The sequence below is a fragment of the Oncorhynchus gorbuscha genome, linkage group LG13, assembly GCF_021184085.1.
Source record: "Oncorhynchus gorbuscha isolate QuinsamMale2020 ecotype Even-year linkage group LG13, OgorEven_v1.0, whole genome shotgun sequence".
Classification (NCBI taxonomy): domain Eukaryota; kingdom Metazoa; phylum Chordata; class Actinopteri; order Salmoniformes; family Salmonidae; genus Oncorhynchus; species Oncorhynchus gorbuscha.
This window is the reverse complement of record NC_060185.1, coordinates 4,416,994-4,428,769: the sequence shown is the minus strand read 5'-3', so window position 1 is coordinate 4,428,769 and position 11,776 is coordinate 4,416,994. Positions and strand designations below refer to the sequence as shown.

The following is an 11,776-nucleotide window of genomic DNA, read 5'->3' as shown; positions in this document are numbered from 1 at the left end:
AAAAAAACAAAAAAGAAATACCTTATTTACATTATTATTCAGACCCTTTGCTATGAGACTCAAAATTGAGTTCAGGTGCATCCTGTTTCCAATGATCCTCCTTGAGATGTTTCAACAACTTGATTGAAGTCCACCTGTGGTAAATTCAATTGATTGGACATGATTTGGAAAGGCACACACCTGTCTGTATCAGGTCCCACAGTTGACAGTGCGTGTCAGAGCAAAAACCAAACCATGAGGTCGAAGGAATTGTCCGTAGAGCTCCGAGACAGGATTGTGTCGAGGCACAAATCTGGGGAAAGGTACAAAACATGTCTGCAGCATTGAAGGTCCCCAAGAACACAGTGGCCTCCATCATTCTGCAGCATTAAAGGTCCCCAAGAACACAGTGGCCTCCATCATTCTTAAATGGAAGAAGTTTGGAACCACCAAGACTCTTCCTAGAGCTGGCCGCCCGGTCAAACTGAGCAATCGGGGGATAAGGGCCTTGGACGGGAGGTGACCAAGGACCCGATGGTCACTCTGACAAAGCTCCTCTTTGGAGATGGGAGAACCTTCCAGAAGGACAACCATCTCTGCAGCTCTCCACAAATCAGGCCTTAATGGTAGAGTGGCCAGACAGAAGCTACTCCTCAGTAAAAGGCACATGACAGCCCGCTTGGAGTTTGCCAAAATGCACCTAAAGGACTAAACAAGATTCTCTGGTCTGATGAAACCAAGATTGAACTCTTTGGCCTGAATGCCTAACGTCATGTCTGGAGGACACCTAGAACTTTTCAGCGGCAGGGACTGGGAGACTAGTCAGGATCAAGGCAAAGATGAACGGAACAAAGTACACAGAGATCCTTGATGAAAACCTGCTCCAGAGCACTCAGGACCTCAGACTGGGGCGAAGCTTCCCCTTCCAACAGGACAAGGACCCTAAGCACACAGCCAAGACAACACATTTTCTTAATTCAAAGTCTCAATCATGGACAGTCTTACTGACAGTTGTGGCTGCTTCGCGTGATGTATTGTTGTCTCTTCCTTCTTGCCCTTTGTGCTGTTGTCTGAGCCGAATAATGTTTGTGCCATGTTGTGTTGCTGCCATGTTGTGTTGCTACCATGTTGTGTTGCTGCCATGTTGTGTTGCTACCATGTTGTGCTGCTGCCATGTTGTTGTGTTGCTGCCATGTTGTTGTGTTGCTGCCATGTTGTGCTGCTGCCATGGTGTGCTGCTGCCATGGTGTGTTGCTGCCATGTTGTTGTGTTGCTGCCATGTTGTTGTGTTGCTGCCATGTTGTGCTGCTGCCATGGTGTGTTGCTGCCATGTTGTGCTTCTGCCATGTTGTGCTGCTGCCATGTTGTGTTGCTGCCATGCTGTGCTGCTACCATGTTGTGTTGCTACCATGTTGTGTTGCTGCCATGTTGCCATGTTGTGTTGCTGCCATGTTGTGTTGCTGCCATGTTGTGTTGCTGCCATGTTGTGTTGCTACCATGCTGTGTTGCTGCCATGTTGTGTTGCTGCCATGTTGTGTTGCTGCCATGTTGTGTTGCTGCTATGTTGTGTTGCTGCCATGTTGTGTTGCTACCATGTTGTGTTGCTGCCATGCTGTGCTGCTACCATGTTGTGTTGCTATGTTGTGTTGCTGCCATGTTGTGTTGCTGCTATGTTGTTGCTATGCTGTGCTGCTACCATGTTGTGTTGCTGCCATGTTGTGTTGCTGCCATGCTGTGCTGCTGCCATGCTGTGCTGCTGCCATGCTGTGCTGCTGCCATGTTGTGCTGCTGCCATGTTGTGCTGCTGCCATGTTGTGCTGCTGCCATGTTGTGTTGCTGCCATGTTGTGTTGCTGCCATGTTGTGTTGCTGCCATGTTGTGTTGCTGCTATGCTCTCTCTCTCTCTCCCCCGCTGTCGCTCCTCTCTGTCTCCTCTCTCTCCCCTCTCTCTCTGTGGCATCTCCCTTTCTCTGTGGCAATTCACCCTCTACTCCCTCTATTCCTTCATCTCCAACAGGAAGTGAGCTTGCTCGGCTGTGACAAATACTCGTACAACAGAGGGGGAAGAGAGGAAGAGAGCGATTTTTACTGTAGTTCAACACCAGAACCCTGTCTCAGCAGAACAGAGGGAAGTGAGACTCCCCCAACCATGGTGAGTGTTTTGTGTTTGTGTGTGAGATCGCGTAAGGCCAATCTTTAAGAACTGAGACAAATTATACCCTAACAATCACTGAGACATTTGTGTGAACAGTAACTTGGGGAAGGTTTGCTGTAGTATTATAAATGTAAGACGTATTGTCTTCCTTAATAAGCACAATGTCTTGAGTAAAAGCCAGATTGGATTTATACCAAAACATATTTACCCCCTACACACTCTGATAGATAAACATGTCCACCACAATATATATGCTGGCTTTATTGACTTCCAAAAAGCATTTGATTATTTTTGACATACATGACTGTTCTACAAAGGTATTGAATGTGGTTATAGGGGGTAAAACATGACATAATTAAACCAATGTATACTGGCAATATGTGCAGCCTCGAAACTGGCAATTAAATAACATAATTATTTAACCAGGACCGGGGCCTTTGCCAGGATTGCAATCGCAGCAATCTTCAATATTTTCATCAATGAATTGGTCACTATTCTAGAAAAATCCTCAGCCCCTCGTGTTAGTCTCTACAATTTAGAGGTTAAATGCTGTCCAACACAGCAGAGCCTGGAGCTGCTAAAGCAGACCTGGGCTCTGGCAGTAAACCCCAAAAAGACATGTGTATTGAACCCATTGCACGTTATGGCAGCGAGGTGTGGGGTCCACTTGCAAAATAAGATTTCATCAAATGGGACAAACACCCCATTGAAACCCTGCATGCAGAGTTCTGTAAGATTCTCCTACATGTCCAGAGGAAAACTACAAACAATGCATGGAGAGATTTATGCCAATATCCACTAATAATAAAAATTTAAAAAATAGCAATTCAATTTAGGAAAGATCTAAAATACAGTGACCTCCTCTCAATGCCAAGAGCTGAGCAAAGAAAAGAGTCCCCTCATCCAGCTGGTCCTGGGGCTGAGTTCACAAACCTGTTCTACTAACACACTGAAGCCTCAGTCCCCTCATCCAGCTGGTCCTGGTCCTAACCCTAACCAAATTACAACACAGTCAAATCAAAACTATATTACCTTTTGGGAAACACAAGCACAAAGCAAAACGCAGTGCTATCTGGCCGTAAATCAGCAGTACAGCATAAAATGTACCAAATACACAATAATTAGAGAACACTATTTCCCCCAAATCTGCCAATCAGAGTAGAGGACAAGGAGAGCTGTAGGTTGGCAGCAAGACAAGATGAGGGACGGATAGTGACAATAATGATATCTAGCATTATTAGCATCTAGTCCATTATATTTTCACCCCCCCCCTTTTAAAGCCATTATAATTTATCTAGTCCATTACAATATTTGCTTCTACAGCTGAAATGACGATTATGATGTGGTTGATGATGTAGATGATGATGATGATGTAGATGATGATTTTGTCATGACGTTGGCCTGGGGGGAGGTTTATGACAGTCATAAATACCTCTTCCCCCCGTTTTCCTCTCTCTACTCTACTGATGTGACATTTGCAAACCCCTTGGTTAACATAGAGATTCAGGGAACATCAGAAGGTGGGGGGAAATGAACTATATTCTGGTAATCCGACCAATGGAACATATGCGGTGGTACTTAATGAATATGATGTCAGTTCGGTTGTCATCTGAGACATTCTCATCAATGAGACAATGACATAAACTCTACAGTGGAAAGTCTACACATCAGAGTTATCAGATTCACATAGAATTGTTGTTCTATTTAAATGTTTGAATATGAAAATATCCGGGATGAAATGTGATTTTAGTTTCTAAAATGTGAAATTTGGGTTTTCATACGGTTAGGGCTCTGCTCAATCAGTGGCCCGCCCCTGTGAAGAGTCATGGGTTATAAAACTTTTCCAACACACCCTTCTTGCTCCACTATATAAAGCCTTGACGACAATATAACCTTCTGTTCCGAGGATGTGAGGACGACGGTCCGATGTCAGAATGGTTCAGATAATAACTACAGAACGAAGCCAACATCAGCGTCAGCTTTGGTTGCGAATGGTATGAACTTTGAACTCTTATTCACTACAGAAGCGATACCTCCTAGCCGTTGAGTTAGCAACAGCAGCTGCAAACGCAGGTTAGGAAGGAACAGACAGAGTATCCCGTCTACCACACAATGATGTTACTACAACGTACCCGCTTTACCAGCAGAGACATTCTTCAAAGGACTCGGTTAGGCAACACGGTCTTCCATCTACCACCAACCTACCGAAGCGCAGCTCAGAGTAAATATTTATTGCATTTTCCTTTTCCAAATGGGCGGTAATTTAGAATGTATAAGATACTGTATTTACGATAGCACAGCTTCTCCCTTTGTTACTCAGTCTTCCCGCTCTTTCACTCAAACCCAGCCCCTTTCTTTTCTGTAACAAGCTGTCATATCTGTTCCGCCCACTAGGGTGTATGTGTAATTCTGTGTGATTAGTTAGTTATTTAGTAAATAAATAATTAAACCCAATTTTGTATTGCTGATTCAACTTGTTAGCCAGGGTTCATGAAGATAACCAAGAATTTACAACTTTCAGATGAGACTGAATTAAGGTGACGATTAATATTGACTGCTATTGATGTAAAATATTACGAGGTCTTTAAGAGTTTATTCGAAGATAACAGCTCTATAAATATAATTTTTTTGGTGCCCCGACTCTCTAGTTAATTACATTTACATGATTAGCTCAATCAGGTAATATTAATTACGGAGAAATTATTTTATAGAATAGCATGTCATATCACTTAATCCGGCATAGCCAAAGACACAACAATGTTGATGATGATGTGGTTAATGACGATGATGTGGTTAATGATGATGATGATGTAGATGAAGATGATGTGGTTGATGATGATGTAGATGATGATGTGGTTGATGATGATGATGATGTGGTTGATGATGATGATGATGTTGATCGTGATGATGATGTGGTTGATGATGATGAGGATGTTGATCGTGATGATGATGTGGTTGATGATGATGATGTGGTCCATAAGTTCTGAATTAGATGACATGTTTAATATGAAAACACAGCTGTTATGGTCATACCTCCACACCAGTTTGAATGTTTGTTTAAAAAGTATTTTATCCAAGCTCGCAACTTGGTCTAAGAGCATTTCGTATTATTCTGTACATAATCCCGAGACTATATTTAGTATGTTACGTTTGGTATGATTACATAAAACAGATGGTTACTTAAGGAAAAAACGAAAGTACGGTGGTTGGTAGGTCTATAATGTAAACGTCTAGCAACCTAAAGATTGCGAGTTTGAATCTCATCTAATCTCTTGATAATGAGCAATTTTTCAAACTACTTTTGCTTTTGAGCTACTTTGGAACTACATAGCATGTTAGCTAACCTTTCCCTTTCCCCAATCCCTAACTTTAACCCTTTTAGCTAACCCTTCCCTTTCCCCAAACCCTAACTTTAACCCTTTTAGCTAACCCTTCCCTTTCCCCAAACCCTAACTTTAACCCTTTTAGCTAACCCTTCCCTTTCCCCAATCCCTAACTTTAACCCTTTTAGCTAACCCTTCCCTTTCCCCAAACCCTAACTTTAACCCTTTTAGCTAACCCTTCCCTTTCCCCAATCCCTAACTTTAACCCTTTTAGCTAATCCTAACCTTAAACCTTTAACCTAACTCCCACACTTAACCCTAACCCCTAGCAACCTCGCTAGAATTTGTAACATCTCATACGTTTTGACAATTCGTAACATATTGTACGTTTTGCGAATCCGGGGCATATAATACGAATTACGTAACATATCATCCAAAATGGATGATGGACACCCACAAATGAATACATACTGTAACGACCCTGGGTTTATAAGAAACGTAACATATCATACTAAATGGAATGTCCCGATTTGAATGAGTAAAGAATAATACGAAATGCAATGATACCAGGTTGAAGCTCAGTATACTATTTCTTCAACAACAAAGTAGTGTGTCTTGCGAAATATATCGACTTGTTTGCACAATGACATCTGCCAAGGCCAATAACATACTTAAATCATCAGCCTCGATATATCGTTCAACTGTTGCGCGAGAAGAGTGGCATCAATGCAACTGCGCGCAAAACTGAAGCCTCCGCCTCTCTGTCTCTCTGTCTCTCTGTCTCTCTGTCTCTCTGTCTCTCTCTCTCTCTCTCTCTCTCTCTCTCTCTCTCTCTCTCTCTCTCCTTCGATCAACCTCGTCTCGTCCACTGCCTGTGATGATATGACAGTGTAGTTATCTGTAAACACAGACCTCCGCTGTTCATTCCCTCTCCGCGTTAGTAGTGTTAGAAGAGCGCTCTCTCCTGCCTCTGAAGTGGCTTCGCTCGAACGCAGCAGCGCGGTCATCCGAGGAGACAGAGAAGAGGGCAGGAAAAGGTGCATATCGCGAATTCCTCAAGGATGGAGGTAAGCAACAGTTGTTAACACGTTTAGGATGAAGTGTTTGGACAGTAGGATTTCGTTGTAGATAAAAATAAATAAAAATATTCACGGAACTCAACTCTGCTGAAGTTGTTTTAACAACTTGTGGAAGTAGACTCTGTCGCCTTGGAAATGTGGAGTTGTTGGCTACAATTCTCTGCGGTGCGAAGTTATATCACAACATATTTGCTTTGTATTTAATGTAAAAGTTTGTATTTAATGTAAATCTACTTTTCATTGGGGATAAAATTGACTTTCTAATATTGGGTAGTTAAGCCACCCTGTACTTATTATTGTGAAGAATCTCTGATTCACATTTTATCAGTGGTGGAAAAAGTCCCCAATTGCCATAGGTTACTTTAGTAAAAGTGAAAGTCACCCAGTAAAATACTACCTGAGTAAAAGACTAACCATCAAAAGTACATTTACATTTACATTTAAGTCATTTAGCAGACGCTCTTATCCAGAGCGACAAAAGTAAATGTTATTGCTTGTTTTTCCTTGTATTTACTGATAGCCAGAGGGACACGCCAACACTCAGGCATTTAGTGAGTCCTCCAGATCAGAGGCAGTAGGGATGACCAGGGATGTTCTCTGTTTAGTGAGTCCTCCAGATCAGAGGCAGTAGGGATGACCAGGGATGTTCTCTGTTTAGTGAGTCCTCCAGATCAGAGGCAGTAGGGATGACCAGGGATGTTCTCTGTTTACTGAGTCCTCCAGATCAGAGGCAGTAGGGATAACCAGGGATGTTCTCTGTTTCGTGAGTCCTCCAGATCAGAGGCAGTAGGGATGACCAGGGATGTTCTCTGTTTAGTGAGTCCTCCAGATCAGAGGCTGTAGGGATGACCAGAGATGTTCTCTGTTTACTGAGTCCTCCATATCAGAGGCAGTAGGGATGACCAGGGATGTTCTCTGTTTAGTGAGTCCTCCAGATCAGAGGCAGTAGGGATGACCAGGGATGTTCTCTGTTTAGTGAGTCCTCCAGATCAGAGGCAGTAGGGATGACCAGGGATGTTCTCTGTTTAGTGAGTCCTCCAGATCAGAGGCAGTAGGGATGACTAGGGATGTTCTCTGTTTAGTGAGTCCTCCAGATCAGAGGCAGTAGGGATGACCAGGGATGTTCTCTGTTTAGTGAGTCCTCCAGATCAGAGGCAGTAGGGATGACCAGGGATGTTCTCTGTTTAGTGAGTCCTCCAGATCAGAGGCAGTAGGGATGACCAGGGGTGTTCTCTGTTTAATGAGTCCTCCATATCAGAGGCAGTAGGGATGTTCTCTGTTTAGTGATTCCTCCAGATCAGAGGCAGTAGGGATGTTCTCTGTTTAGTGAGTCCTCCAGATCAGAGGCAGTAGGGATGTTCTCTGTTTAGTGAGTCCTCCAGATCAGAGGCAGTAGGGATGTTCTCTGTTTAGTGAGTCCTCCAGATCAGAGGCAGTAGGGATGTTCTCTGTTTAGTGAGTCCTCCAGATCAGAGGCAGTAGGGATGTTATCTGTTTAGTGAGTCCTCCAGATCAGAGGCAGTAGGGATGACCAGGGATGTTCTCTGTTTAGTGAGTCCTCTAGATCAGAGGCAGTAGGGATGACCAGGGATGTTCTCTGTTTAGTGAGTCCTCCAGATCAGAGGCAGTAGGGATAACCAGGGATGTTCTCTGTTTCGTGAGTCCTCCAGATCAGAGGCAGTAGGGATGACCAGGGATGTTCTCTGTTTAGTGAGTCCTCCAGATCAGAGGCTGTAGGGATGACCAGAGATGTTCTCTGTTTACTGAGTCCTCCATATCAGAGGCAGTAGGGATGACCAGGGATGTTCTCTGTTTAGTGAGTCCTCCAGATCAGAGGCAGTAGGGATGACCAGGGATGTTCTCTGTTTAGTGAGTCCTCCAGATCAGAGGCAGTAGGGATGACCAGGGATGTTCTCTGTTTAGTGAGTCCTCCAGATCAGAGGCAGTAGGGATGACTAGGGATGTTCTCTGTTTAGTGAGTCCTCCAGATCAGAGGCAGTAGGGATGACCAGGGATGTTCTCTGTTTAGTGAGTCCTCCAGATCAGAGGCAGTAGGGATGACCAGGGATGTTCTCTGTTTAGTGAGTCCTCCAGATCAGAGGCAGTAGGGATGACCAGGGGTGTTCTCTGTTTAATGAGTCCTCCATATCAGAGGGATGTAGGGATGTTCTCTGTTTAGTGATTCCTCCAGATCAGAGGCAGTAGGGATGTTCTCTGTTTAGTGAGTCCTCCAGATCAGAGGCAGTAGGGATGTTCTCTGTTTAGTGAGTCCTCCAGATCAGAGGCAGTAGGGATGTTCTCTGTTTAGTGAGTCCTCCAGATCAGAGGCAGTAGGGATAGGGATGTTCTCTGTTTAGTGAGTCCTCCAGATCAGAGGCAGTAGGGATGTTATCTGTTTAGTGAGTCCTCCAGATCAGAGGCAGTAGGGATGACCAGGGATGTTCTCTGTTTAGTGAGTCCTCTAGATCAGAGGCAGTAGGGATGACCAGGGATGTTCTCTGTTTAGTGAGTCCTCTAGATCAGAGGCAGTAGGGATGACCAGGGATGTTCTCTGTTTAGTGAGTCCTCCAGATCAGAGGCAGTAGGGATGTTCTCTGTTTAGTGAGTCCTCCAGATCAGAGGCAGTAGGGATGTTCTCTGTTTAGTGAGTCCTCCATATCAGAGGCAGTAGGGATGTTCTCTGTTTAGTGAGTCCTCCATATCAGAGGCAGTAGGGATGTTTTCTGTTTAGTGAGTCCTCCAGATCAGAGGCAGTAGGGATGTTCTCTGTTTAGTGAGTCCTCCAGATCAGAGGCAGTAGGGATGTTCTCTGTTTAGTGAGTCCTCCAGATCAGAGGCAGTAGGGATGTTCTCTGTTTAGTGAGTCCTCCAGATCAGAGGCAGTAGGGATGTTCTCTGTTTAGTGAGTCCTCCAGATCAGAGGCAGTAGGGATGTTCTCTGTTTAGTGAGTCCTCCAGATCAGAGGCAGTAGGGATGACCAGGGATGTTCTCTGTTTAGTGAGTCTTCCAGATCAGAGGCAGTAGGGATGACCAGGGATGTTCTCTGTTTAGTGAGTCCTCCAGATCAGAGGCAGTAGGGATGTTCTCTGTTTAGTGAGTCCTCCAGATCAGAGGCAGTAGGGATGTTCTCTGTTTAGTGAGTCCTCCAGATCAGAGGCAGTAGGGATGACCAGGGATGTTCTCTGTTTAGTGAGTCCTCCAGATTAGAGGCAGTAGGGATGACCAGGGATGTTCTCTGTTTAGTGAGTCCTCCAGATCAGAGGCAGTAGGGATGACCAGGGATGTTCTCTGTTTAGTGAGTCCTCCAGATCAGAGGCAGTAGGGATGACCAGGGATGTTCTCTGTTTAGTGAGTCCTCCAGATCAGAGGCAGTAGGGATGTTTTCTGTTTAGTGAGTCCTCCACATCAGAGGCAGTAGGGATGTTCTCTGTTTAGTGAGTCCTCCATATCAGAGGCATTAGGGATGTTCTCTGTTTAGTGAGTCCTCCAGATCAGAGGCATTAGGGATGTTCTCTGTTTAGTGAGTCCTCCAGATCAGAGGCAGTAGGGATGTTCTCTGTTTAGTGAGTCCTCCAGATCAGAGGCAGTAGGGATGTTCTCTGTTTAGTGAGTCCTCCAGATCAGAGGCAGTAGGGATGTTCTCTGTTTAGTGAGTCCTCCAGATCAGAGGCAGTAGGGATGACCAGGGATGTTCTCTGTTTAGTGAGTCCTCCAGATCAGAGGCAGTAGGGATGACCAGGGATGTTCTCTGTTTAGTGAGTCCTCCAGATCAGAGGCAGTAGGGATGACCAGGGATGTTCTCTGTTTAGTGAGTCCTCCAGATCAGAGGCAGTAGGGATGACCAGGGATGTTCTCTGTTTAGTGAGTCCTCCAGATCAGAGGCAGTAGGGATGACTAGGGATGTTCTCTGTTTAGTGAGTCCTCCAGATCAGAGGCAGTAGGGATGACCAGGGATGTTCTCTGTTTAGTGAGTCCTCCAGATCAGAGGCAGTAGGGATGACCAGGGTTGTTTTCTTGATAAGTGTGTGAATTAGACAATTTTCCTGTCCTGATAAGCATTCAGCATGGAACAAATACATCCGGGTTTCAGGGAAAATGTACAGAGTAAAAAGTACATGATTTTCTTTAGGAATGTAGTGAAATTAAAGTAAAAGTTGTCAAATATAAATAGTAAAGTACAGATACCCCCCCCAAAACTACTTAAGTAGTACTTTAAAGTATTTTTTTACTGAAGTACTTTATACCATTACAATTTTATAACCATTTAACATAGCACATCCAGTCTTATCAGACTTGGTCTACTGGAAACAGGCGTCAATTCAACATCCATTTAATTTCATTGAAACAACGATGATTCAATCAGTGTGTTCCCAGTGGGAGGGTTACATACAGAAAACATCCATACAGTCAATCATTGTTGTGAGCATCGACGACCCACACTCTGATAACTGGAGAGACACTCACATGATACTCGGGCGTACATCCCAAATGGCCAACCTATTCACTACGTAGTGCACTACTGTCCCAAGAGGAATACCTACAGTTGAAGTCGTAATGACTCCAAACTAAGTGTTATGTAAACTTCAGACTTCAACTCTAGGTATTCCTTTTGCCCAGGTGGGACAGTAGTGCACTACGTAGGGAATAGTACGGCTATTTGGGATGTACCCTGAGTATCATGTGAGTGTCTCTCCAGAATACTTCATGTGAGAATGCTGTTCATTGACTACAGCTCAGCCTTCAGCACCGTAGTACCCTCCAAGCTCATCATCAAGCGAGGGGTCCTGGGTTTGAACCCCGCCTTATGCAAACTGGGTCATGGACTTCCCGACGGGCCGCCACCCCGTCGGGAAAGGTAGGAAACAACAACCTTCGCTGATCCTCAACACTGGGGCCCCACAAGGGTGCGTGCTCAGCCCTCTCCTGTACTTCCTGTTCACCCATGACTGCGTTGCCACGCCTCCAACACAATCATCAAGTTTGCAGACGACACAACCATAGTAGGCCTGATTACCAACAATGACGAGACTTCCTACAGGGAGGAGGTGAGGGCCCTGGTGGAGTGGTGCCAGGAAAGTAACCTCTCCCTCAACATCAACAAAACGAAGGAGCTGATCATGGACTTCAGGAAACAGAAGAGGGAGCACCCCCCTATCCACATCGACGGAACCGCAGTGGAGAAGGTGGAAAGTTTTAAGTTCCTCGGCGTACACATCACTGACAAACTGAAATGGTCCAC

At 44.7% G+C, this 11,776-nt stretch overlaps 1 protein-coding gene across 1 annotated transcript in view; it reads left to right on the top strand.

Moving 5' to 3' along the window:
* The first annotated feature begins 6,266 nt into the window (after nucleotides 1–6,266).
* zgc:153184 (uncharacterized protein LOC751652 homolog) overlaps nucleotides 6,267–11,776 on the top strand; it is a 79,275-nt gene continuing 73,765 nt past the window's right edge. The window contains exon 1 of the mRNA XM_046296325.1: nucleotides 6,267–6,524. Within this exon, the coding sequence (XP_046152281.1) occupies nucleotides 6,519–6,524 (6 nt within the window). The 5' untranslated portion in view covers nucleotides 6,267–6,518. The remainder of the gene's footprint in view (nucleotides 6,525–11,776) is intronic.